The sequence below is a fragment of the Trachypithecus francoisi genome, unplaced genomic scaffold, assembly GCF_009764315.1.
Source record: "Trachypithecus francoisi isolate TF-2019V2 unplaced genomic scaffold, Tfra_2.0 Lachesis_group11, whole genome shotgun sequence".
In the NCBI taxonomy this organism is placed as follows: domain Eukaryota; kingdom Metazoa; phylum Chordata; class Mammalia; order Primates; family Cercopithecidae; genus Trachypithecus; species Trachypithecus francoisi.
In genome coordinates, this window is record NW_022681456.1 from 118,583,653 (window position 1) to 118,611,215 (window position 27,563).

General features: G+C 44.9%; 1 protein-coding gene and 1 long non-coding RNA gene across 2 annotated transcripts; one reads left to right on the plus strand and one right to left on the minus strand.

Moving 5' to 3' along the window:
* The first annotated feature begins 427 nt into the window (after nucleotides 1-427).
* Nucleotides 428-27,563, plus strand: HEBP1 (heme binding protein 1). The gene is made up of 4 exons (XM_033222817.1): nucleotides 428-690; nucleotides 12,088-12,226; nucleotides 14,143-14,323; nucleotides 26,962-27,563. The coding sequence occupies exons 1-4, from the start codon at nucleotides 613-615 to the stop codon at nucleotides 27,131-27,133; spliced, it is 570 nt and encodes a 189-aa protein (XP_033078708.1). The 5' UTR covers nucleotides 428-612; the 3' UTR covers nucleotides 27,134-27,563.
* On the minus strand, nucleotides 21,617-22,346 carry LOC117090489. The gene is made up of 2 exons (XR_004440030.1): nucleotides 22,295-22,346; nucleotides 21,617-22,183 (listed from the first exon to the last, which is right to left on the minus strand). It is a non-coding gene; the product is annotated as an uncharacterized LOC117090489 (long non-coding RNA).

The following is a 27,563-nucleotide window of genomic DNA, read 5'->3' on the forward strand; positions in this document are numbered from 1 at the left end:
GGCACCTGAGAGAGGACGCGGCGGTGGCCTGGCCTAGGGAGGATGTTCCCCATCACGCTGCCTAAAGCCACTCTAGGCGAGAATCGCTTTCCAGGGCCCCAGCGGATAGGTTAGACTCAGAATAAGAGGAGGGGTCGGCGGAGGGGTACGGCCTGAGGCCCGCTGCTGGGTTCCCTCCCAGACACCCGCGGAAAGCCCGAAAGGAGGCGGAGCACCGCCCAGCGGCTCGCCACGCCGGGCCCACCCCTCACTTCGCTGCCTCGCGCCCTCACCTCACTGTCCTGCTGCCCTGCCGTCCTGTTGCCCGCGCTTTGCATCATTGCCCCGCCCTGTCTCCGCCCCCTCGCCTCGCCGCCCCGCCCTCCCTCTCCGCCTCTTCACCTCGCCGTCCCGCCCCCTTGCCTCACCGCCCTGCTGAATTGTCGCCCCGCCCTCTATCCACGCCCTCTGGCCCCTGCCTCTAGCCCCGCCTCTCGCCTCGCCGCCCCGCCGCCCCGCCGCCCCGCCGCCCTGCCGCCCTGCCGCCCTGCAGCCGGTGGTCGCTGCCCGTGGTGCTCCGTCGCCCCCGCCACCTCACGTCCTCCCGTGCGTCGGGCGCGTCTGGGCTACGCCATGTTGGGCATGATCAAGAACTCGCTGTTCGGAAGAGTAGAGACGTGGCCTTGGCAGGTCCTAAGCAAAGGGGACAAGGTAGGCCCTCAGGGCTGCCGAGGACCTGAAGGATTGCTGCGTCCCACCCCCACCCTCTTCGGGGCTGCAGCGGGTGCTGAGGGGCAGGTGGGGCAGGAATGTGCTATCGAAGTTTCATTCTGGTGTCTGTCACTAGTGCGGCTCTCCACCGCCCAGCACTTGGACTGGGAAGGAAAGGAGTGAGAGGTCCCCCTGCAGCCGGTGGTGGGAGGAGAGGGGTAGACAGGAGAGATTGATCCAAGGAGAGAATCCCAACCTGGGGAGTTGGGCACTGCCTGTTGAATGCGTTCTTTCGTTTAAATATTCCAAACATTCCGAACAGTTTGATTTGTTGAGAGACACTCGGTTGCAGAAATGAGTGTGGCAAGAAATTCCCAAGTACTAGAGTACTGAGGACAGTAGCCCCCTTTATCCGCGGTTTCATTTACCCGTGGTCAGCTGCTGTCCGTAACTAGTAAATGGAAAATTCCAGAAATACAAAAGTCCTGAGTTTTAAGTTTCTGGCCATTCTGCATAGCAGGATGAAATCTTGATTCCTGGGACCGGAATGCCCCTTTGTTCAAGGTCAGCCTCCTACCTCTAGTACCCGCCCTTAGTCACTTAGTAGCTAGCTTGGTGATCGGATCGACCGTGGCGGTATTCAAGTAACCCTTATTTTACTTAGTAATAGCCCCAAAGTGCAAGCTTAGCAATGCTGGCATATTGTTATAACTGCTGTATTTTATTATTGTTGTTCATCTCTTACTGTGCCTAATTGATAGGTTAAACATTATCATAGGTATGTATGTATAGGAAAAAACATAGTGGATACAGGGTTTAGTTCTGTCCACAGTTTCAGGTATCCACTGGGGGGTTTGGAAGGTATCTGCTGCAGATAAGGGGGACTACTGTGTAAAAGAACAAGACCTGTGCAGAATAGAAATAAATGCGCTAGGCAGGGAGCACAGGGGTGGTCAATTCTGCCGGGGGGCTATGATGGGGCCTTCAGTGGAGTGTCCTGAGCTGGGCCTCAGGGATGTGTAGGAGTGCACACAACAGAGAAGAGCATGCACAAAGAGAAGAGCATGCACAAAGGCCCAGAGCTGTACCATTGCTTTTGGCCAATTAGATCCGCTGGAGTTGGGTACCTAGAATACAGAAATGAGTGAGGAGAGCATAATAGCTGTCTTCCCCCAAATTTATATCAGTGCTAACATGGGCTAACTGGACTGCACCCCTGAAAACAAGGAGAGTGCTGCTAGATTATAATCTCCTGGTAGACAGGTAGTTTGAACAGTGCAGCTGTATACAGAGCTCCCAATACGATGCCTCATTTGTGAAAGGACTGTACTGCCTGAGGGCCAAGTTCTGATACCTAGTACAATGATCTTCATATCACGAAAGTCCTCAATTAGACTCTAATCTGAACTCTTTGAGCAACCAAAGACGTTTCACCTGTTCTTATCTCTGTTTCCCCAACTCCATGTAGAATGAACAGTTTAGCCCTCATCAGAGGTCCCACATTTGAATACCTGCAGCAGCCAGGCAGGTAATGGAAATGGATGACACTAGCTGTTTTAGGCTATAAGGCATGGTGGGGACTGAGGCAAGTCAGAGAGTGAACTCAGGTCCCCATCTATAGAGGGCAGTTCCAGCCACTTGTTGCTATGCAGTGATATGATATGAAACATTGTTGCCAAATTCTTAAGGAAAACCATGTATCCAAATTCTTATGGGAAATTACCCAATTTAAAATTAATTCAACAAAAACTATTTTTTGAGTGCTATGTGCCAGGCAGTCTTCTAGGCAACAGGATAAAAGAGTAAAACCAGCAAAAGTCTCTGCCCCCATGGAACTTACGTTTTATTGGCTAATGAACAAATAAAACGTATCATGGATCAGATAGTGATCAGTGCTGTGAAGAAAAGCAAGCAGGGAAGGGGAGTGAGGAATAGGGAGTGTTAGGAGTGAGGCTTTGGTTTTGAGTAGGGCAACTGACATAGTTGTGCATAGGCTGGACACAAATGCCATAAGGATGCCAGTTATTAATATCAGTCCTGCTCTGAACATCCACACAGAACTGTCTATCCACCTCCCTGGGCAATGAAAAAGGCACCTGGTGAGGTCTGCAGCATCACTGGCCTCCTCATCAGGGAGTTGCCCTACTCAAAACCACAGCCTTTCTCCTAACAGCCCTGATGAAGGTTCCTGTGGTTCTAACACTTTAAGAATCCACGTGTTCTTGCTTTTTGTCATGGAATGGGACTCACTTTGTCTTTTTGGGTTAATGATGATGGCCCACACAGGCAGAGAGTCTGGGCTGGTTCGTGGCCTGTGCCCTCAGATTCCTTCCTCACCCGTTCCCTGCTCTGCTATCTCCCTGTGGAGTGGAAGCTGACCCATTTAGCCTGTATGCCAGGCCAAATGTCAGCTGGCGCCCAGCTACGTTTGTTCAGTGGGAGTCACTACTGGGAGATAAGAGGGGAGAAACCAGAGTATTTCTTCTCCTTCTCCACCCCATTAGAGCCATACTACTAGGACCTTCTCTGTGGCTTCGGCTTCAGCTACACAGGCCACCATGGTTCTAGCTCCTACCCAGTAACCTAGGTATCTGAACTTAGGTAACAGGTAATCCTCCCTCGATGTCTCCTGGGATGCTTACTAACCTCTAGGTTGCCTGTCTGTCCCCTGCTGGCATCTCAGCCCCTCTGTTATCTGTGTAACCAATTCCTTGCATTGAGGTGCCTCTGCTCTAAATACTCTGGTAGTTTCTGTTTCCTGTTTGATTCATACTGATGCAACGTCACCTGCCGTTAATTTGGGGCCTCTAGGATAAGGAGAACTCCCTAATAAGCATCTTCTCTCAGCGTTTGATGGGAATATGGGGCCATATGGGATACTGGTACCAGGTTAAAGCAAATCATTTAACCCAAGTGAACTTCAGTTTCTGCAGCTGTAAAATGGGTATAAAAATATCTTTTCCATCTATTTCCAGAGTTACTATAAATATTAATTTCTTTAAAACCGTGAAGATATTTTGTAAAGTAGTATACACACTCTACAAATATAGTAATAGCATTATATCAGTGCTCATCTCAGCTTCATTCTTTCTAGCTGTGTGGCCACAGGCCAACTTAGCCCCTCTGAAGCTAATTGTGGGAGAAAATAATAGTTCATATCTTAATAGATTATTTTGAAGTCAGATGAGATAACCAATTGTGAAATTGTTCAATACTAGTACTTGGTTGGAGACGGAAATGGTTAGCTTCCCCCTAGTTTTACGGTACAGTGTGGGTAAGTTACTCAATATCCCCTGTGAGTCCTTGAATTCCTCAACTCTAAGATGAGAATAACAATGCCAATGGGAAATTAATTAATTATGCATAGATACTTGTAAATCTTTTTTTTTTTTTTTTTTTTTTTTGAGACGGAGTCTCGCTCTGTCACCCAGGCTGGAGTGCAGTGACTGGATCTCAGCTCACTGCAAGCTCCACCTCCCAGGTTTACACCATTCTCCTGCCTCAGCCTCCCGAGTAGCTGGGACTACAGGCGCCGCCACCACGCCTGGCTAGTTTTTTGCATTTTTTAGTAGAGACGGGGTTTCACCATGTTAGCCAGGATGGTCTCGATCTCCTGACCTCATGATCTGCCCGTCTCGGCCTCCCAGAGTGCTGGGATTACAGGCTTGAGCCACAGCACCCAGCCTGTAAATCTTTTTTTAAAAATATACAAACTTAAGGGTATTATTTTTTAAGAGAACCTCTCCCTGAAATTATCTTTTATCCTGGAAACAGCCTGGATCAGAAACTATTGTCCACTCTCCTGGGCAAATGATGGCATACCATGTTCCCCATATAGCATGGGCTTCCAGCTCACCAGATGTTCAGGACTGATTCCAAGTACTTGGCAGGAAGGCCAGTACTGCTGCAGACCTTATCAGGTGCCTTCTTAATTGCTCAAGGAGGGAGAAGGATAGACAGCTCTCTGTGTTAGATTGGGTGGGCCTTTGGATGCTCAGAGCAGGACTGATATTAGTAACTGACATCCTTATCAGATTTGTGTCTGGCCTATGCACACAGGTTAGGACCTGATAGCCTGACTTTGAGTCCTGGCTCCACTATTCACCCACTGCAGTTTGGGCATGTTACTTAACCTCTTGTTCCCCAGTGTCATCTGAAAATGAAGATTAAAACACTAACTTCTTTACAGGGTTATTGGAGAAATTGAATGAATGAATCCATGTAAAGCATTTAAAATAACACCAGACAAATAGAAAGTACTCTGTCAGGTTAATTATTATGATCAGTATTTTCTTGTAATGAGAAAGCAGGCTTCCAACATTAGCATGTATACCCACTACATGAAGTGGCAAGAACTGACCTTTGAAAGGACTTGCAAATCGCATAGCCAGAGGCATTCTTGTTAGACCTTTGTCTGGGACTTGAACTTGACCAAGGTTCCCATTGAATGCTGAAAATTGATTTTTGTAGCCACAGGCCAAAATCTCTATCTGGGAACTAATTGGGAGCGTAGACTAATGGAGATGGGGTGAAGGAGGGCTATTATTGTGTTCCATGTCACAAGCAAATGCACTAAAGATGTTAAATTTTAAGAATCAAGACTGTGTTAACTTAGCTGCCTTGTTCTCTACAGCAGTAGAGAATTCTAGTTAAATAAATTTAAATAGAGCTCCCTGGAGAACTAGAACAGTTTTACAATTCCATCTCAAGCCTGAATTTTCACAGTGGTCCCGTGGTTCAAATGAGTGGTTATGGATACAGATGCTATGAAAACAAGTGGTCCCTGCACTGGAACTGGTTTAATACATTGTGGCCCAGCATTTCTCCAGGAGATCCTATTAGACGAGGTCCTCCTCTCTCTGCCCACCTATTTTGGCTCTTGTATTCCTTGTCATTAGAGTAAAACTAGGTTTTACTCTGCATCTCTCCTTTCTCACAACTGTTTGTAGAGTGGCTACAATATGCAAGACGTGGTACATCTAGGTACAGAGAGATAGAACGGTGAACAAGAGAAACAGTCCTGACCCTATGGGGCTTATGGGTGGGAGTTTAACACATCATTTAATTGTAATTACAAGAAGTATTGTGTTATGAAAGTACAGGGTGGGTAAGAACATCACAGGGAACCTATTTTAAGTCAGGATCCTCTCTGAGGAAATAACTTTTAGGTTGGAGCCTGTTGGATGAATAGGGAGGTACCAGACAAAGGCAGGAGGAGAATGCTCCAGGGAGAGGGAGCAGCAGACGCAGAGGCCCTGGTGTGGAGATGACCATGGCATCAAAGGAAACAGCAGAAAGCGGCAGAACAGGTGCTGTGAGTGTGGCTGGTGAAGTGGGTAGATGCTCAGTGGTGCCTGCGTCATCAAGGGCAGGTTAAGAACTTGGTGAATGAATGCCTTTAGGCAGGGGATTAATTAACACAGATTGGTGTAGAGTGCCCTATATATGCTCTCTGGACAATCCCAACCTCATTCACAGCTTCAGTCTCCCCTTATGCTGATGACTCCCAGATTTACACTTCTATGCCAGTCCCTTGCTGAGTTCCAGAGCTGTATGTCCAACGGCCCAGTGGACAGTTTGCTCATCTGTATCAGGAGGAGGTGAACTGATGGACTCATAAGACCCCTTCCAGCTCTAGAGTTATCTGACTTTAGGGGTTCCTAGAAAGGAGAGATCACTCAGGAGAAGGAGGTGGTGGAGTTGAGCCAAGCCTTAAAGGATGATAGGTGTATCATGGGGGACTTGGCTCTCCGAGTCAAGCTGGAGTCCTTTCTTGGCAGCCTTTCTTTCCTTGCTGTGGACTTTCTACCTGGAGAACAGGCTGAGAGCCCGGGTGGCTCGTGCCATTTTATAAATCTCTTTTCTGCTGTAGAGATCCTCCATTCAAGACCCAGACATACTTGCAAAATTCTGTGTTTTGTAACATAGGATTTTGGTCACAAATGTCAGTTGAATGAATTTAGGGTAGATGAACTGGCTTGCTATCAAATCACCATCGCTGGACTAATGGTTACAAAATCCAACTCCCACAACAGCTTCTGAGTTCTTCTGAGATCTGGACCCTGCCAGAACACCTTTTTTGTGTCCTGCTGGACAGTCTTTGCTCCAGCCACAACTATTTGTACTATTTGTACCCACAGTTATCATACTGTCCTTGACCTGTCCTCATTTACTCCTGGGGTACCCACTGCCTGGAATCTCCTCCCCCAAATGATCAGAGCATTTACCGCCTTGTGCAATAATTTGTGTAATTCTCCTCACCACCCTCCTGAGTATCCCTATCATATTCATCTCCAAATCTGTAGCACCTGGCAAAGGTTTTCGATAATGTTTATTCCATGAATCAATGAAGTCATGACTGGACGTCCAGTTGGGTGATCTGTAACCACCTCAAAGTCAGCTTGACCTCCCCAAACATGTTATCACTTACACCCATGCCCCTTAAACTAACTAACCTAAGTGGTCCTTTCCTGTGTTCCCATACTGCCCTGGCACTCCTTGCCCCCTAAATATGTCATCAGATGATAACCTTCTGTTTTCCTGGCATCTTCCCTTATTAGGCCGTGCCGATCCTGATATCAGGAACCAAGACTTTCATCTCTGTCTTGTTGCACCTGGAACAATGTTCAGCACATAGTAGATGCTTAGTAGTTGTTGGCTAAATGAATAAAAGAAGAAAAGAAAGACCAAAGGAAAGAGCCAGTTAGCTCTTTCTCCAGTGAGATCTTGTCTTTGGTTTTCCCATTTGTAAAAGAAGTAACTGCCTAAAATAACTTCTGATACCTCTGTTCTGAATTTGACACGGGCATGCAACTGTCCACCCAGAGTATCTAACACAGTGGCTAAAGAGAGAGGTTACAGACTAGGCAACATTGCAAGACTCCATCTGAAAGAGAGAGAGAGAGAGGAAAAGAAAAAAAAAAAAAGCAAAGACACTTTGGGAGGCTGATGTAGGGGGGTCACTTGAGGCCAGGAGTTTGAGACCAGCTTGGACAACATGGTGAAACCCTGTCTCTACAAAAGAAGAGAGAAAAAAAATACAAAAAAATTAGCTGGGCATGGTGGCACACACCTGTAGTCCCAGCTATTCAGGAGGATGAGGTGGGAGGATCACACGAGTCCAGGAGGTTGAAGGTACAGTGAGCCAAGATTGTGCCACTGCACTCCAGCCTGAGCAACCATGAGACCCTGTAAGAAAGGGAGGAAGGGAAGGGAAGGGAAGGGGAGGGGGAGGGGAGGGGAGGGGAGGGGAGGGGAGGGAAGGGGAGGGGGGAGGGAAGGGGAGGGGAGGGGAGGGGAAAGGAGGAGGGAGGGAGGGAGGAAGGAGGGAAGGAAGGCAGGAAGGAAGGAAGGAAGGAAGGAAGGAGAGAGAAAGAGAAAGAAAAAAGAAAAAGAAAGAAAGAAAAGAGAAAGAAAAAAAGAAGGAGGCTAAAGAAAAGAAAGAGAGGTTTAAATGCTCACTTCACCCCCCATAGCTGTAGAGAAACTTGCAGTGAATATGAGACTAAAGTACACTGGAGTTTGGCAACTGGAATTTTTGTTTCAGTTTGACCATTCAGTAGTTACGTCACTTTGAGCAGCTTAGTCTCTCTCTGGTTCTTCATTTTCTCCTTGATAAAATTAGTTAGATTAGGTAAACTTTAAAACCAGTTTAGGTTCTGAACTTCTGTGATTCACAGGATAGTGTTTCTGGAATTTAAAACATTACAAGTGCCAAGAGTAGGTGTGTACTCAAATGAAAGGGGGATTCTGGAATTCTCTGTTGCAACAGAAAGAGCAGAACACCCTAAGTTTATTTAACAGTTTGCTACTGAAGGCTCTTTGGAAGTGTCAGAGTCACCAGATGGAGGGCTTCACAGCAGCCTCAGGATGATTCGGCACAATGCCCCAAAGTCAAGGCTGACTTGCTGCCTCATGATTCCTGGTCTGGCGCAATTTCCTCTACCCCATGTGAAGTGGGGGTTAAGTAGGAACTTGGCACTCAGGGTTAAAATTACAATATTAAGGCCGGGCGCAGTGGCTCACACCTGTAATCCCAGCACTTTGGGAGGCTAGGGTGGACAGAACTCTTGGGATCAGGAGTTTGAGACCAATCTGCCCAACGTGGCAAACCCCATCTCTACTAAAAATACAAAAATTAGCTGGGAGTGGTGGCGCGTGCCTGTAGTCTCAGCTACATAGGAGACTGGGGCAGAAGAATTGCTTGAACCTGGGAGGCAGAGGTTGCAGTTAGCAGAGATCACACCACTGCACTTCAGCCCAGGTGACAGAGTGAGACTCTGTCTCAAAAATAAAAGAAATATGAAATATGCTCATTGAGACTACACTTGCCACTCACAGCCCTACACTCCTGCCTTCTTCCAGAGACACCTTCTGTCCCCCTGGGAGTCACACCCTCTTCCCTAGTTGAGAATCTTCAGTCTATTTTTTTTTTTTTTTTTTTGAGACGGAGTCTTGCTCTGTCACCCGGGCTGGAGTGCAGTGGCCGGATCTCAGCTCACTGCAAGCTCCGCCTCCCGGGTTCACACCATTCTCCTGCCTCAGCCTCCGGAGTAGCTGGGACTACAGGCGCCCGCCACCTCGCCCGGCTAGTTTTTTGTATTTTTAGTAGAGACGGGGTTTCACCAGGTTAGCCAGGATGGTCTTGATCTCCTGACCTCATGATCCGCCCGTCTCGGCCTCCCAAAGTGCTGGGATTACAGGCTTGAGCCACCGCGCCCGGCCTTTCAGTCTAGGATATTATATGAAAACCTATTTGACCAATCTAGGGCAGCCAGGTTCCCTACCATGTGTCTGTTTTTCATAATCATTATTAGGAGAGACAGCACCTTAATCAAATAAATATCTGTTGCACTTCTAACATGTAAAGCTTTGTGGTATAGTTTCTGCCCATAAAGGCTTTATTGCAGATTGTTAAAACTATAATAATGTTTCATTATCAGATGGTAAAATTAACATAGACCAACTTTTCTTCTTCTAATGGGATAGAATAAAATTCATTCCAGTAGAGTAGAAGAGAAGAAAACAGGATAGGGGAAGGAACAACAACAACAAAAAAGAACCAGGATGCATCTCATCCATAAGGGTAAAGCATTACTTTGTGAAACTTTATTTTGACTATGTGTATGTTCATGATAAGACAGCCTGTTAAAAATGCTTTCCTTCTTGTGGATTGTAATTTTTTTTCAAAGTTTGAAGAACACTTCCTTACAGTATGTCCAGGAATACAAAATTAAATTATATGAGCGATCACGTGGCAAGGAGCAGGAGGTGTGCTGAAGGAGAGCTGCGGAGGTCCATAATGAGTCTAAACACCAGGGAAAGGATAGTCCAAGGACAGGGCCTCAATGCAGAAAGTGGTGATGCGGAGATGAAAGAAGGATTTACATGTAAGGAGACGGTGGAGCTAAGCATTAAGCAGATTGGGAGGCAAGAGTTTGGGAGAGGATATGCTGTGTCTGGGAGTGCAGTGTGAACAGAACTACAGTCACCCCTTCCTGTCTGTGGGTTCTGGATCCACAGATTCAACCAACCACAGATGGAAAATATTTTTTTAAAAAAATGGCAATACAGTAATAAAAAATACATAAATCAACAGTAGAGGCCAGGCGTGGTGTAACTGCCTATTGGATTCACCTTGCCTGCTGCCTAGATAGAACCAATTTATCAAGACAGGGGAATTGTAATGGAGAAAGAGTAATTCATGCAGAGCCAGCTCTGCGGGAAACCAGAGTTTTGTTATTATTCAAATCAGTCTCCCTGAGCATTTGGGGGTGAGATTTTTTAAAGATAATTTGGCAGGTAGGGGCTTGGGGAGTGGGGAGTGGGGAGTGCTGATTGGTCAGGTTGGAGATGGAATCATGGGGGCATCGAAGTTAGGTTTTCTTGTTGTCTTCTGTTCCTCGGTGCAATGGCAGAACTGGCTGGGCCAGATTACTGATCTGAGTGGTGTCAGCTGATCCATCGAGTGCAGAGTCTGGAAAATATCTCAAGCACTGATCTTAGATTTTACAATAGTGATGTTATCCCCAGGAGCAATTTGAGGAGGTTCAGAGTCTTGGAGCCAGAGGCTGCATGACCTCTAAATTGTAATTTCTAATCTTGTAGCTAATTTGTTGGTCCTGCAAAGTCAGACTGGACCCCAGGCCAGAAGGGGGTCTTATTGAGAAAGGGCTGTTACCAATTTTCTTTCAGAGTCAAACCATGAACTGAATTCCTTCCCACAGTTAGTTCGGCCTACGCCCAGGAATCCACAAGGACAGCTTAAGGGTTAGAAACAAGATAGAGTCAGTGAAGTCTGATTTCTTTTACTGTCACAATTTCCTCAGTTACAATTTTGCAAAGACGGTTTCCATTGTGGCCCATGCCTGTAATCCCAACACTGGGAAACCAAGACAGGAGGATTGCTTGAGCCCAGGAGTTTGAGACCAGCCTGGACAACATAGGGAGACTCTACCAAAAAAAAATTTGTTTTAATTAGTAGGGCATGGTGGTATGCACCTGTGGTCCCACTTACTCAGGAGGCCAAAGTAGGAGGATTGCTTGAGCTCAGGAGGTCGAGGCTAGTGAGCCATGATCATAGCACTGCACACCAGCCTGGGTGACAGAGCAAAACACTGTCTCAAAAATAAATAAATAAATAAAATATATATGTATGTGTGTTTGTGTGTGTGTGTGTGTGTGTGTGTATACACAGAATAGCAACCATTTGGGTTTTACATTGTATTAAGTATTGTAAGTAATGTAGAGATGATTTAAAGTATATAGGAGGATGTGTGGGGGTTATACGCAAAATACTGTACCATTTTATATCAGGGACTTGAGCATCCATGGATTTTGGTATCCATAGAGGTCCTGGATCCAATCCCCCAAGGATGCCAAGGGACAACTGAACTCTGATTCTTCTTGAATTGCAGTCCTCCTACTAGGATGAACCTAATCTTGGGGGCTTCACAGTTTTGTTGGATTGTGGTCGTTGTATTTTTTGTTTCCTCCCTTCTAAGTTCTTCTTTTTTTATTTTTTTTCTGGATCTCTTATTTGTTTAACTTTATCTTCCAACCTATTTACTAAATTTTTCTTCTTTGTTACCAGATTTTTAATTTCTGAGAGCTCTTTCATTCTCTGAGTGTTCCATTTTTGTAGCATTCTGGTTTTCAGGATGCAATATCTTCTCTTATCTCCCCAAGAATATCAAGTGTAAGATTTTCCTGCTTTGAATGTTTTCTTTACAAGAATCCCAGAGCCTGTTTCTCATGGCTCTTCATACTCAGGCCTGTCCCTTCTGCTCTATGGCCATATCCACAAAGGAAAGCTTTTCAGCCTTCTGTTACTGCTTCTAGAGACATCGCAAGTTGCTACTTTGTAACTCTTAAACACTGTGCCTTCTCTCTCTCTAGGAAGAAGTCTCCTATGAAGAAAGGGCCTGTGAAGGAGGCAAATTTGCCACAGTAGAAGTGACAGATAAGCCTGTGGATGAGGCTCTACGGGAAGCAATGCCCAAGGTCGCAAAGTATGCGGGAGGCACCAATGACAAGGGTGAGTGCCCCTGCAGGACGTGGCTCTGGTCTCGGGGGCCAGCTTTGCAAGGTCTCACTTCATCAGTGGTAAACACAAGTGAGGGGCTACATGGCACCTGTAGCGAGGTGTTTCAGCAACCCGCGAACCTCCTGCACTATGTGAACAAGCAGTGTATTGCAGGAATCTGGGGAAACCACTCTGGTATCAGTCCAGCCTGTCCCTCAGTTGAAGGCATCCCTGCTCAATATCTCTGAGTTCCTGCTTCACTCCCAGGTGTGGGACCATATGCTCTTTTTTTTTTTAACCTTGCAGTGCTTATTTTGTCTTTGGATTGGTTGACTAGGTGACGTGTGCCCACAGTAAACTGAGCTACAGCACAAGGCAAGGCCAGCATCAGGCTGGAGAGCCCCAGAGTCAGCCCCTGGTAGCTCAGATTCTGCTGGGTCCTTAGGCTCAGTGAGCAGGGGGGTTCCAGACCCTGTCTGGCACATGAAGGGTCTGAGAATTCTTAGCTTATCCCGCTCTTAAAAACTTGGCAGTTCATGCTGGCCACCTCTCTACTTTTAAAATGATAAGCCTGAAGTCTCATGAAAGATATACCTGTTGGATGTAAACCAAATTTAAAATGAGTTTGACTCATAAGAAGCCCTCTAATTTGGGTAACACTTTGGAATCACTGCAAAACAAAAATGGGCCAGAAAGCAAGGGGAAAAAAAGAGATGTCATGTTTAATTTTTAGGATATTTCTCAAGCTGATAATTTAAAGAGCTAAAAACATGTATTATCCTTAATAACATTTACTAGGAGCTGCCCTGTCTATTGAGTAGCCATTCTTTTATTCCTTTACTTACTTAATAAACTTGCTTTAAAAAAAAAATTTACTAGGACTAAAGTAATCAGACTTCGGAAGATACATTAACCTGTAGGAAGTGAGGAAGAAATCTTTTCCTTCTTAACACTGTCTTAACATTTTTTTAGATGAAAATATGTATAAGAATTATAAAACTCACTAAAGAAAACCTTGAAAATAACAAAACAGTATTCCCTAATTCCCTCATTCAATACAATCAATGTTGTCTTTTGAATATATTTTTTAGGGCTTTTTAATGTAATCTTAGTGTTCCTACAATTACATATCCTGCTTCTGTTACTTATTATTTCATAATTATTTTCCACTAGTGCCCAACAGTCTTCTTAAGCACAATTCCTAGCTACATTATACTGCATCCTGTGTCTGTAATTCACAGAGATGTATTCCTGTTCTGAACAGAATTTATAATTCTGCTGTAATGAATATCTTATTACCTATAGCCTTTTCCATATTTTAGATTGATATTTTAAATAGGCAGTAATTAAATACTGGCTAGGCATGGTGGCTCACACCTGTAATCCCAGCACTTTGGGAGGCCAAGATGGGTAAATCACTTGAGGTCAGGAGTTTAAGACCAGCCTGTCCAACATGGCAAAACCCCATCTGTACTAAAAATACAAAAATAAGCTGGGAGTGGTGGTGCCTGACTGTAATCCCAGCTACTCGGAAGGCTGAGGCACAAGAATCGCTTGAACCCAGGAACCCAGGAGGCAGAGTTTGCAGTAAGCCGAGATCACACCACTCCACTCCAGCCTGGGCAACAGAGCAAGACTCTATCGGAAGAAAGAAAGAAAGAGAGAGAGAGAGAGACTGATAATCTACAGTCTTGATATATATTGCCAAATCATTTTTTAGAGTTGTACCACTATACTCCTGCCAACAGCGTATACAAATAACAGATGTTCGTGTATTTCTATGTATCTTTAACACTTGAAATGTTCATTGTTAATTTCAAGAACAAAAAATACCACCTTGAAAGACGAATGGAACTAATGTGTCTTCCACAGCCCTGAGCAAGCTCTGTCTCTGATCCCTGCCTCACTCTGTGTTTTTGTGTTTTCAGGAATTGGAATGGGGATGACAGTCCCTATTTCCTTTGCTGTGTTCCCCAATGAAGATGGCTCTCTGCAGAAGAAATTAAAAGTCTGGTTCCGGATTCCAAACCAATTTCAAAGCGACCCACCAGCTCCCAGTGACAAAAGCGTTAAGATTGAGGAACGGGAAGGCATCACTGTCTATTCCATGTAAGGAGATGATCCTTCGGGCATCCATGGGTGGCACTTGATTCCCGTACCACTCCTTACATCCCTTCTAGCAGGCATTTGCATCAAATTTTTATGGTTGCTGAATTAATTTAAGTAGGAAATGCTGAATCCTAACAGTTTCTCATTTTAATTTCTTCAGGCTGCAGCACACACACATTTGCATTTTATCAGAATAAATGCCTTGGCTAGTTGCCAAATTCATGGATAGAGCTTAAGCCTTGTTTAAGTTTACAATGAATGTCTACATTAGCCATAGCAGGGTTCTAGGAGACTCAGCAAATATCTTAAGTCAAGCCATGGTCTGGATGCATGGACACATGGGAAGCATAAAGGGCTGAGGAATACCTGATTTCTACCCCACACTCCCTTTAATGCCAGAGAGCAGGGAGTATTTGCCAGAGCTGGGCTGCCACCCTCCTTGTTGTTCCTGGGCAGTAGTCCTTTGAGCAGAGCACACATCTATTCTCTTGTCATCCTGGTCCTGTTTCCAGGACTTCATGTGGGGTCATTTTCCCTTGACTGTAGAGAATAGCAGGTGCAAATGGTTACTAGTTTCTGTCCCTTGAGCTCCAACCTGCCCTCAGAAACCAAGTCTCTTCCAGATCATTGATGACTCCTCATGTTTGTTGAAATCCTCCCATGTGACAGGCACCAAACCAGGCTCAGAGGAAGACCAAGATCTTCACCAGAAGTAACCATAGGTGGTTTGGCTCTGCTCGGGAGCAACCTCATGAAAAATTCATATATATATAATCTTGCACTGTACGGAGTATTGGTCCACTTTCAGGGACCTCCAAACTTGGCTGCCCTGCTGCAACCCTGCATCTGATGGTGGGACCATTTTCCCTGGAGCTGTGTGAATGTTCTGAGAATGTGAGCTTCACTGCTGTGTGCAGTCCTAGGCCAGGTGACTGCAGGGCCCCCCAGAGGACAGTGAATGTAATGCAGCTGGGAGCTGGCACCAGAGCCTCAGCTCCTGTGCTTGTCCTGCAGTCCTCATTCGGACTTCCCAGCTTCCCTTCAGAGGGTGTGAAGAAAGCAAATTAACTTAACATTATCTTTTCCTAGGGTGGAGAAGCACCTAGGGTGCAGCATTGAAGGGAGCACTCACTCTCACAGCTGTCCAAGTGCAGGATGGGGACTGAGAGTGAGCGCCTCCTTAAATCTTGTGCCCTGGGTTAGATGTCTGCTTGTCTTTTCCATTCTGCTTCCTGTGTTTGGGAAGCAGCAGGTATAATATCATGAACTTGTATTTTATTTGAATTCCAGCTCTACTGCTTACTAGCAGGATGACGCTTGGGAAGTTACTCAGCCGCTTTAAGACTTAGCTTTTGCATCTGTTAAGTGCTGATAATATAACCTCCTATATATGATGTGTGTGTGTGTGTGTGTGTGTGTGTGTGTGCGCGCGCATGTAATGTAACCTTATAGGATTATTGTTAAATATCTTTCAGTATTTACTAAGATACTATTTATATATTACCTAATGTTTATGACCTGAAGCGGGTTTTGGCAATTACCCCTTCTGTCTGTTCATTCTTATTTCATAAGGAATGAGACAGACATGATTGAATCAGTTCACATTAAGACTTCAAGCAGATGGGGCTAGTTTCTGATCATTTGTTTTACCAGACCCTGGGTGATGAGTGGATATATATTGTTTTCTTTTGTCTTTAACTTTTTAGTATGGGAATTTTCAAACTTATAGAAAGGTACAAGCGTACAAGATCATGAAACCGTATGTACCCATCCCCTTCCAACAGCAGTGATCAACTCAAGGCCAATTCTATGTCTTGTGTATCTTCACAGCATTCACCCAGCCCTACCCTGGATTATTTTTAGGCAAATTCCAGACATTATATTATTTCATTCATAAATATTTCAGGTAACTACTGAAGATTTTTTTAAATATAGTCACAATACCTTATTTTTTCTGAAATTTTGATAGTAATTCATTAATTTGTAATATAAAATATTCAGTGCTCATATTTCCACCATTATCTTATTTGTTTTTGTTTTTGTTTTTGTTTTGAGACAGAGTCTTACTCTGTCACCCAGGCTGGAGTGCAGTGGTATGATCTCGGCTCACTGCAACCTCTGCCTCCCAGGTTCAAACAATTCTTGTGCCTCAGCCTCTCGGGTTGCTGGGACTACAGGCACGTGCCACCACGCCTGGCTGATTTTTTGTGTTTTTAGTGGAGACAGGGTTTCACCATGTTGGCCAGGCTGGTCTCGAACTCCTGACCTCAGTTGATCCGCCTGCCTCGGCCTCCCAAAGTGCTGGGATTACAGGCGTGAGCCACCACGCCTGGCCTGTTTTTTTTTTTTTTTTTAGACAGAGTCTCTCTCTGTTGCCCAGGCTGGAGTGCAGTGGTGCGATCTCGATCTCGGCTCACTGCAACCTCTGCTGCCTGGGTTCAAGAGATTCTCCTGCCTCAGCCTCCCAAGTAGCTGGGATTATAGACACCTGCCACCACGCCTGACTAATTTTTGTAGTTTGTTAGTAGAGACGGGGTTTCACCATCTTGGCCAGGCTGATCTTGAACTCCTGACCTCATGATCCACCTCCCTTGGCCTCCCACAGTGCTGAGATTACAGGTGTGAGCCACCACGCCCGGCCATCATTTGTTTTAACATTTTGTTAGAATCTGGATCCAAGTCAGATCTTGCAGTACTTTTTGTTGTTTGTTGTTAAGAGACAAGGCGTTGCTCTGTTGCCCAGGCTGGAGTGCAGTGGTGTGATCATAGCTCACTGCAGCCTCAAACTCCTGGACTCAGGTAATCCTCCCACCTCAGCCTCCCAAGGAGCTGGTACTACAGTTGCACACAACCACACCTGGCTGATGGTACATGTTTAAGCTTTTATTAATCTGTGAATTTCTTTACCAACACATCTTTACATTCTTCCTTTCCATCTGTGGATCATTTGTCCTGTTATTATCTGTACTGGATTTTGCTGATTGTATTTCCGTGACATTTTACCACATCCCTCGAGCCCTGTATTGCCTGTAAATTAGTAGTTGAAACTAAAGGCTGGATCAGATTCCAGTTTTTGAAGTTTTGGTGAGAAGATTTCCTAGGTGGTGGTGTTTACTTCCTTCAGGTGCCCACAGTGTCTGATTGTCCCTGATTGAGTCATGTTGGTGACCATAGTTCATCATTGCCTAGATGTCTTGTTCCATTAGAGGCCATACAACGATAATGTTCTCTGTTTTTCCTTCTTCTTTTATTACCTGAAATATTTCGGTAAAGAGGAACTTCCCCTCGTTTACTACTTGGCTTCCTTTATTTCGTATAGAAAAAGCCAGATACATGCTTGCTTGATACCTTCTCTTTATTTACCAGTTTTCAGAATGATAGTTTCATTCTGTAACATTCTCAAGGTGAGGTGGTCTGCATCTTTTTTTTTTGAGTGTAATTATAAACGTATGAATTTAAACTTATTTGATATGTTTCAGTTTGTTGCAGTTATTATTCTTATTGATGCTCTAATTGCCCCACTGTTGGCCAGTGGGAGCCTCTTCAAGTTGGTTTCTTGGTCCTTTTGACACAACTCTAGTAGTCTTTGATGGCTCCCTGGCTTTCTGGTATAATGAGATGTTTTGAGCACATCTTAGCATTTCTTGCCCCAGAGCTGGAATTAGCCATTTCTCTAAGGAATGCTGGTTTCTTATGGTGGGAAGGGGTATCTATTTAAAGGGTACTATCAAAGGCAGGTCGGTGACCATTTCCTTTTAATTCTCTGAAATCTAAACAGATGAAAGTGCCAGATGTGGTGTCCAGCCTGGCTCCACGGAATTTTTAACATGGAGTTCTCACACAGCATATGGTCATTCCTCAACTCGCCACTTGATGTCACTGCATAGTCAAATGAGCATTCAAAAGTACCCTGCAGTGATTTGTGTTATTTCTGATTCTGTTGAAAGCAATGTTAATGAGATGGTGGAAGGCAAATGTACTACTTCAAATGCAAAAGTACTCTATCAAATAATGCAGTGAGTGCATTCAATGACAAAATTAATTCTAAAATGAAAGCCTGGCATTCTTCATTCAGTCTTCCTTCTTTATGACCTTGTGAAGAGATGTTTACAAAGGAATTATACATTTATTAGCATTGTTAATTACTGGAGCTTTTAGATGAATAGAAGGCTGTGAAAAAAATGGCACTGTCAGAATATGTTTAGTATTCACAAGAGGCAATAGAATTATCCTCACACTTAGATCAGCCGCAACACTCCAGACTACTGTCCTTTCTCTATGCCCTTAGGTTAGAGTTTGGCCTTTTCAGCTCATTTCAGCACCGGGTTCTCAATAGGGACCAACAGCAGGAGAAGTTTGATGGTCTTAATGAAACTTTCACGGTTTAAATGAAATATCGAGATATAAAGGAAAAAGTTGGAAACCAGGAGTTTATTTTCAGGGTAACCTATGCTCCAATCCAGTTCATCACTCAGTGGTCATAGGACCTTTGGTATATTGCCAGCCTCACTGCACCTCAGTTTCCTCATCTGTAAGATGAGCATGAGTACCTAGCTTTTATGGTGGTGTGAGGATAAAATATGATAATATCTGTAAATACCTACTCAATCCTATACATAAGGTAGACACTCAGTAAATGTTAGCCTATTCTCCTCCTCCTAACTTCACCTCCCTTTGAGAATTTGACCAAGTTTTATTAGAATTAACAATAACAAAGTCAAAGTTACTGCAGATACACTTGGGTTAGAACCTCAACAACTCCAATAATTATGAGTTTTATAACTTGCAGCAAGTTGTTTAATCTTTCTGAGCCTCAATTTTCTCATCTATAAAATAAGATTTGTAAGGCATGATTGTTAAGGCCGGTTTCATTGTGCATTTGAAAGAACTTTGTCAGCTGTCAGCACCTAGGTTGCTGATGTCATTTTTACCTCTAAATGACCAGGCCCCAATGTAGGCCATTGGCAGCTTGGGAAGTTCAGCCTAGAGAAAGAGAAATTTGAGGCCGGGCGCGGTGGCTCAAGCCTGTAATCCCAGCACTTTGGGAGGCCGAGATGGGCGGATCACGAGGTCAGGAGATCGAGACCATCCTGGCTAACACGGTGAAACCCCGTCTCTACTAAAAAATACAAAAAATTAGCCGGGCGAGATGGCGGGCGCCTGTAGTCCCAGCTACTCGGGAGGCTGAGGCGAGAGAATGGCGTAAACCCGGGAGGCGGAGCTTGCAGTGAGCTGAGATCCGGCCACTGCACTCCAGCCCGGGCGACAGAGCGAGACTCCGTCTCAACAAAAAAAAAAAAAAAAAAAAAAAAAAAAAGAGAAAGAGAAATTTGGAAGAAAGAGCTCAACTGCTAAACCTTTAGGGGGTTCCCACGTTACCACTTAGGAGATTTACAGACCAGTGTTTGCCCATGTTCCTAGACAGTTCAACCCTGTTTGTAACCACAGGAAGTTGGGGCCAAGGGTTTTCAGTCTTAGCACCCTTGCTTTGCCCCCTCACTTCGATTAAAAGGGGACTTGCTCAACCCTGCTATTGAAAATAGCCCCCTGTGCCTTTCTGTCCCTTTATCCAGCTTTATTTTGCTTTGCTTCACTTATAATCAATTGCATTATATATCTCTATCTACTCATTTATTTATCGCCCTCTCCCCACTAGAATGCAAGCTTCCCAAGGGTAGGGCCTTTGGCTAGAATATAACAAGTATTCAATAAGAAGTTGGTGAACTGGCCATCACGGTGGCTCACATCTGTAATTCTAGTACTTTGGGAGGCCAAGGCAGGTGGATCACCTGAACTCAGGAGTTTGAGACCAGCTTGGGCAACATAATGAGACCCTGTCTCTAAATAAAAAACGAAAACAAGTTGGTGAATGGATACATGAACAAAAGAGCTTCATCCTTGCTTTTCCTGTGCTTCTCTCTCTCTGCTCTCTCCCATAAAGATCTTGGTCCCCATCATAGCTTCAGTTGTCACCAGTATGTTGGTAACTCTCCAGCCTGACCTCTGTCTGTCTCCCCTGAATGTCTTGTCATCCCATCAGACTCAGCGTGGAGCCTGAGACAATGTGATTTACCCACTCATTCATTCCTTCATTCGAAAGATAGTGGATTCCTTGTTCACTTACTCTATACCAGGAACTATTTTAGGTGTCTAACAGTAAAATGGATGTCATGAAGTAATGTCCTTGCCCATGGAAGAATTCAAGTGCCATCTGGATAGACGGGTGACACTTATACCATGTGACATTTGCACTAGGTGGGAAGTTTGGTTCAATTTGACAAACATTTATTAAGTATCTCTAATATTTAAGCCACCTCACCTCCAAAAGCCTTGCCGATGATAAGATTCTGTGTCTCAGCCTAACTAATCGCCATTTTCTGTCCCCCTACAGCTGTCAGTTATCCCGTAAGTCTTTTATAAACTCCCACCAGGCAGGGGCTTCAGGCTGTTTCTCTGTGGCTGATGCCTGGGTCAACATGTCTCGTGCTGCCTTCTCTCCCAAGCACCAGCCTTATATTTCCAGCTCCCAGGAGGCATCACCACATAATCCTCCTCAAGTATCTCCCAAATCAGCATGTCCAAAACACAATGCAGATTTCCACGCAAAATCAGATCCCTTTCTGTGTTCTCTGTCTTAGTGATGGTCCCCTCCCTCCTCCTACCCATGCTGTTCCAATGTCATTCTGACTCCTTCACTTCTGCATCTAATTATTGGCTCAGCCTGGTCAGCTCCCAGCTGTCCCTTCCTTCCCTTGCATCTACACTGGTCTTCGTCATCTCTTGCCTGAATCATGGCCATGGCATTGGCTCCCAGCTCTCCCATTTCTGATCCTTCTAGAGTGTCCTTTTATCACCACCTGCCTAAGGCACAGGACTGATCACATCACCTGTCTTTGCTCAGAAACTGAGCCTCCCTAGAGGCTGCTCAGCTCTGGCTGGGGGCCTCAGGCCCATCCAACCAGACATTGGGGTTTGAACAAAAACCCAGTTAGTAATGAGATGCTTCATTTCCACTAGGAGAGGGTGGGTCAACTTTGGGTCCCAAATGTTTGACCAGGCAGTAAAGCCTAGTAAAAATGCCCTATGATGGCACTGACTACCCTCCACACACAGCACCACTCCCTTGTCGACCTGATCTCAGAGCGTCCCACCCGCCACCACCCAACATGACTCCCACCCCGGACACAACATCCACTTCCAGACCTTTGCTCATACGTCCCCAGCTCCTCTCAATCCTCCCCAGCCTCTGTTTGTTGGAAGCTCTGTGAGGACAGAAGGTTGTCATATTGTTCATTGCCAGCATCAAGAAGAGATACTCTATTTCCAGACAAGGTCACATATACAAAAAAGGTAGAGATGCTCAATAAATGCTTAATATCACCTCTTTCTTAATACCTTCCCTTTGTGTTCTAAGTCAGAACCCATCATTTGCTATTCCTCACCCCCAGAACATTCTGGATGTACCTTCCACCTTCATTCCAGCATTTCCCTCCAGCCAGCATAATCCTTCTGTGTGTTTCTCTCCCGACCACCAAACTTAGAGCTCTCGAGGGCGGAGAGACGTCTTTATCATCCTTACAGCTCTTATGATATCTGGCTTGCATTTTGTGCTCGGTGATGTTCAACTCAATAAGCAGGGGTCTAGCCTGGTTGAATGAAATGCTTATTGTGTGAAGCCTGTCTTCCTGTTGCAGCGAGACTGTCAGTTCCTGCTCTGATACTTCTTTTGCCTAGCACAGGGCTGCATGCACAGCAGACCGTACACCAGTGTGTGTTGATCCATTGATTGTTAAAGTTTCGAAGTTGAGTGGTCAAGCTCAGAGTCATTCTTCCTCCCTGCATGCCTGCACCGGACACTCCCTGAAAGATGATGCATTATGATTTTTTGCTTCCTTGGACGAAAGCCCCACTTCCCTCCACTAGCCCTCGCTATTGCCTGTGTCATCTTTCCCCTTTCTAACTCTTCCAGACCTTTTGAGTCAGCTCCTTTTGTGTTTCTGGAATCAGGAGTGTGTGTATGTTTGAGATTCCTCAGTTCCCATGGTAACCAAATGCTTTATTCGGAATACTGAGCTCTGACATTGGGTGAGATAAAACACTGCCCTGGAGGAGAGCTTCTTTCAAGATGAGGCGTTTATAGATAGAGATGTATTCACAGGCTTACAAAAATAATGTACAGACTTCACGTTCATTTCTTTTAGGGGCTCAAAGCACTTTATGAGCATTTCTTAACTCACCTTCAAGCGCACGCACTGTTACTGTGCTCCATGTCCAGATTGGAAGCTGAGGCAGGAACTAATGAGGCAAAGTGTCTACGAATACAAGCAGAGTCAGCCAGAGCTAGGCTCCCTTCATACACCAGGGGTTCGTGGTAGGGTTTGGTTTCTGGCTTGTTTGTGCGGTTCTGTGATGGGAGTCAGTGTGGTTGGTTAAATTAGCAGAGAGGAGAACTCATGTATCTGTTCCCATAGCCCACCCAGTTGGTTTGTTTTCCAGTAAAAGGATTCTACGATGAAGCAATAGGGAAAATTTTATCTGCATTACCAGCATTTCAGTCTGCCTGGGAATAAAGATAAAGAATTGGGGTTTTCCCAAAGTGAAATTTAGGAATCCCTGAATGATGACATTCTCCATCTCACTCTCTGCTGAGTTTCCTTCTGCTTCTCAGCCCCTTCTCACTGTCCTTTGGCCTGTCCTCTTTCTCCACCCACCACTTAGATATTAGGATTCTAAGGAGCAAGCTTCTGGCCTGCTGTTTGCACAACGTCTCTGCCACATGTCGCTTCTTACCATGATTATAGCCAGTACCTACTCGCTGGGCACTCCCAAGTTTCTGTCACTAGATCCTTCTCCTTCCCAAATCAGTATCTCTGACTCCAGTTCTCTCCCAAGCCTAAGGAGATTTTTACATGGTCAGACACACATTTAGATAATAATTGTTGCATGAATGTATTTCACAGAGGGACCTTAATATTCATATGCCCCCCAAACTAAATCATGTACACCCCTACAGCTGCCTTTCCTGCCTAATGTTACTCTTTGGCCTTTAATCCCTATTCTGGTTAGCGGCATCTTCTTCTACCCAGAGGCTTAACTGGAAGCCCTGAAGAATCCTCTCTTCCTTTCTGTCTCTTACCTCCCTCCACATACAGGTACCTCTCAAATCTGCCTTTCTCCCACCTTCATCATCTCACACTTGGCTGTTCCTGGGTTCCAGTGGCCCCACAGCTCTCAACCCCTTGCCATTTCCCCTGTCCCTCCACTGTCACCAGAGGGATCCTTCCAAAACACAATTGGATCATGCCAGTCCTCTACTTTAAAACCCTTTCCAGGATGGATGTGGTGGCTCATGCCTGTAATCCCAGCACTTTAGGAGGCTGAGGCGGGTGGATCACCTGAGGTCAGGAGTTCGAGACCAGCCTGGCCAACATGGTGAAACCCCTTCTGTACTAAAAATGCAAAAATTAGCTGGGCATGTGCCTGTAGTCCCAGCTAGTCAGTAAGCTAAGGCAGGAAAATCACTAGAACCTCGGAGGTGGCGGTTGCAATAAGCCAAGATCGTGCCACTGCACTCCAGCCTGGGTAACAGAGCGAGACTCTGTCTCAAAAAAACCCTTTCGTAGGTATAGCTGTGCATCTAGGATCTGGTTCAAACTCTTTAGCATGTCTTTCAAGGCCTTTGCATCTAGCTGCGGTGGATCCACTTCTCCTGTTTGAGTTCCCACTGCTGTCCCCTTAGTGTGTGCTCAGATGTTGATTATGTAAATGAGTGAGTGAGACTTACGTAAACACTTCACTCACTATGTCCTAAGTGCTGTCGTCTTTAGCTCTGTCAGGCTGAAGACATCATTTTTATTGTTTAGCACCGAATTGTTCATTTAACCGAGGGGTCTGATATGTTCAGGCACTATGTTAGGTGTTCAGCGTACATCAGTGGCCAAAAAATGATAAAAATCCCTGCCATGGTGCAGCCTATATTCTAGCAGAGGACACAAAACATAAACAATAAACTGAATGAGTAAATTATATAGTATGTTAAAAGGTGATAAGCACTGTTAAAAAAAAAAAAGAAAAAGTAAAACATAGGAAGAAGATTGGGATGGGGTTGGGGAATGGGGTTACAAGGTTACAAAACATTTTAAGAGTAGGCCTAATTGAGAAAGTGAGAATTGAGCCAGTTCATAATATTACTTTGTTTTTTTTTAGTGGTATTTTTTGTTTTTATTTTGTTTTGGAGACAGGGTCTCACTGTGTTGTCCAGGCCGGAATGCAGTGGCTATTCACAGATGTGATCAGAGCACACTGCAGTCTCAACTCCTGGCCTCAATCAGTGCTCCTGCCTCAGCCTCCCAAGTAACTGGGACCACAGGCATGCACTGCAACACTCGGCTACATGATTTTTTTTTTTTTTTTTTTTTTTTGTGGAGACAGAGTCTCACTCTGTCGCCCAGGCTGGAGTGCAGTGGCGTGATCCTGGCTCACTACAAGCTCCGCCTCCTGGGTTCACGCCATTCTCCTGCCTCAGCCTCCCGAGTAGCTGGAACTACAGGCACCGCCACCATTCCCGGCTAATTTTTTTGTATTGTTTTAGTAGAGATGGGATCTCACCATGTTAGCCAGGATGGTCTTGATCTCCTGACCTCGTGATCCTCCCGCCTCAGCCTCCCAAAGTACTGGGATTACAGGCGCGAGCCACCGCGCCCGGCCGTGATATTTCTTTAGATTACCATCATGTCCCTCACCCTGGAGTCAGGAAAAGGCTGTTCTGAGCAAATTGCCAAGTAACAATAATAGCTACTATTTGTTGTGAGCTTACTATGTGACAGGCTCTGCAATGGGCAGTTTGCACAGTCTTTTCTCCTTTAATCTTTACAGTGGCCTTCGAAGACTGATGTTATCACTATCCCTATTTTACCAGTGAAAAACCTGAAGATTTGAGAAATTAAAGAATTAGCTTAAGACCTAGAAAGGGCAGAGCTAGGATTTGAGCACACACTAGCCATTTTGCCTCTAACTGATGAAGGAAGACATTTGAGGACCACTCCTTTGGAGCTTTCCAAAATCAGTACTTAAAGAGCCAACATTGTCCCTTTACCTAGAGAACAATTCCGTGTCACAGCCCAAATAGGGGCTGCAGAGAGCACTCAACACCCGCTTCCACCTCCAGCACCTGTTTCATTTCAGACAAATGGTTCTCAATCTAAAGACATGGTTCATAAAAAACTCCAGTGTCTTTTATTGCCTGAAAAAAGTCTTTCCTGAATGTTCATCATCTGTCTACTAATCCAGTTTCCTCTCGTTTGAACCTCAATGAAGCTAGAGCCCAACTTTCTTCATCTCCCTTATTATCTCTTCAATGTACTTGAAGAACTAAGCCTCTGCTATTCAAAACTGGTCTCAGTTTCATCCATGTTCAGTAGCTGTTGTCTAGACATTAGAACAACCAATCCATTACAGACAACATCCTGGGTGTTCACATCAGTGACCCTGCAATCAACATGCTGAATGCTTGTCCAGCATGACCAACCACATGTAAAAGAGCAAAGCATGATTCAGAGGACTCCACCAAAAATAATGCATTATTTGGCCTAATCTTGGCCTGGTGCAAATTCAGACTTTTGAGTCATACAGCTCATTAGAAATCGGGATGTACTTGACTCTAATAAAAATTTTAGTGCAACCCAGATTTAGAGTGGTATATTTAGGGTAGGCTACAAGACGAATTTTGGGACAGAAGCAGATGACGTAAGGGAGAGAATAATAATCTTGAAAAGAAAGACTTTATTGCTTCTCTGTCCCCAATTTCTGCCATCAAAAGAAATGCCAGATTTAGGAACAGTCTCTTTCCTTACTAGAAAAAGAAGGCTTTCATGATTTGAGCAGAAGAGAGGATTTATGAGAAGTGATTTCTTTATTTGGGGCATGTTTAAAGCTTGTGTGGGGCCCTTCCAAGTCTTCCTTGGGTCTTTGCCTTTGTTAGCTCTGAGTTTTTTTTGTTTTTTGTTTTTTGTTTTTTGTTTTTTGACACAGGGTCTTGTGTTGCCCAGGCTAGCCTAGCTCTGATTTTGAATGAAGCTGCCACAAGTCACTGCTGTGATGAATTCAGTCACTAGAGCTGCTCTGCTGTGGAAGGGGCGTTAGCTACCATACTCCCATATTCATTGCTGCAGCTCTGCCGGAAGTCCCCTGTAGTCTTCCTCCTTCCCAAGGTGGTGACAAAGCAGCAGAAAAGAGGTGCAACTGGGCAGTAGAGGGAGCCAGAGAAAACAGTGAAGGCTTGGCCTTTGGGAAAGCAAACCTACTGTCCCCTTGGGATATTTCAAGAAAGAAAGGGAGGGTTACATTTATACTCGGCTACTGTGTTTCAGGCCCCGCATCAGAGTTTTTCACGTCCATTACTGCATTTAACACTCATATCTTTGGAGGAAAAAGAAAATATATCTCCTTTTACAGATGAGGAAACTGAGGCTCAGAGAGGTAAAATCAACCCATCTAGGAAGTAGTGACTCAGTCCCCAGTCTTACCACCCTAGCATGCTTGTCATAATAAGCGTGGTGAGTGACTTCTTTTTTCTAAAGATTCCCCCTCTCTCAGAGGTCATGTCCTTTCTTAACCAACCCTCGCTCTTGAACCCCCAGGCAGTTCGGTGGTTATGCCAAGGAAGCAGACTACGTAGCACAAGCCACCCGGCTGCGTGCTGCCCTGGAGGGCACAGCCACCTACCAGGGGGACATCTACTTCTGCACCGGTTATGACCCTCCCATGAAGCCCTATGGACGGCGCAATGAGATCTGGCTGTTGAAGACATGAGTGACCCACTGAGACAAGAACTTCCTGGAAGCGTGCCTCTGTGTCTCCTTCCTCGGGGGGCAACAGGGGACAGTACTTCCCAAGTTCCAACTGCAAGTCCAACTTAACCAACTTTCCTTCAAAGTCAGCTACTGCCAATTTTCTGAAAAAAGCATGTTCCATATACTAAGTCTCTTTTCTCACGGTGGGAAATAGTACAGCCAAGATAGGCAGCATCCTTCTCATTGATTTAGAAAATTCTGCGGTAGACCAGAAAAATCCTGGCAGCTTTTCTCCAGCCATCTGGGTCACTAAAAACTATTTTCTAAAATTATTGAATTTGTATTTTGTTATTAAGGGGGAAATGTGATTTGTGCCTTTCATCTGTGATTCCTATAAGAGCTTTGTCTTCAGAAAAACTAAAAATAAAGGCATTGACTTAAATAGCTGA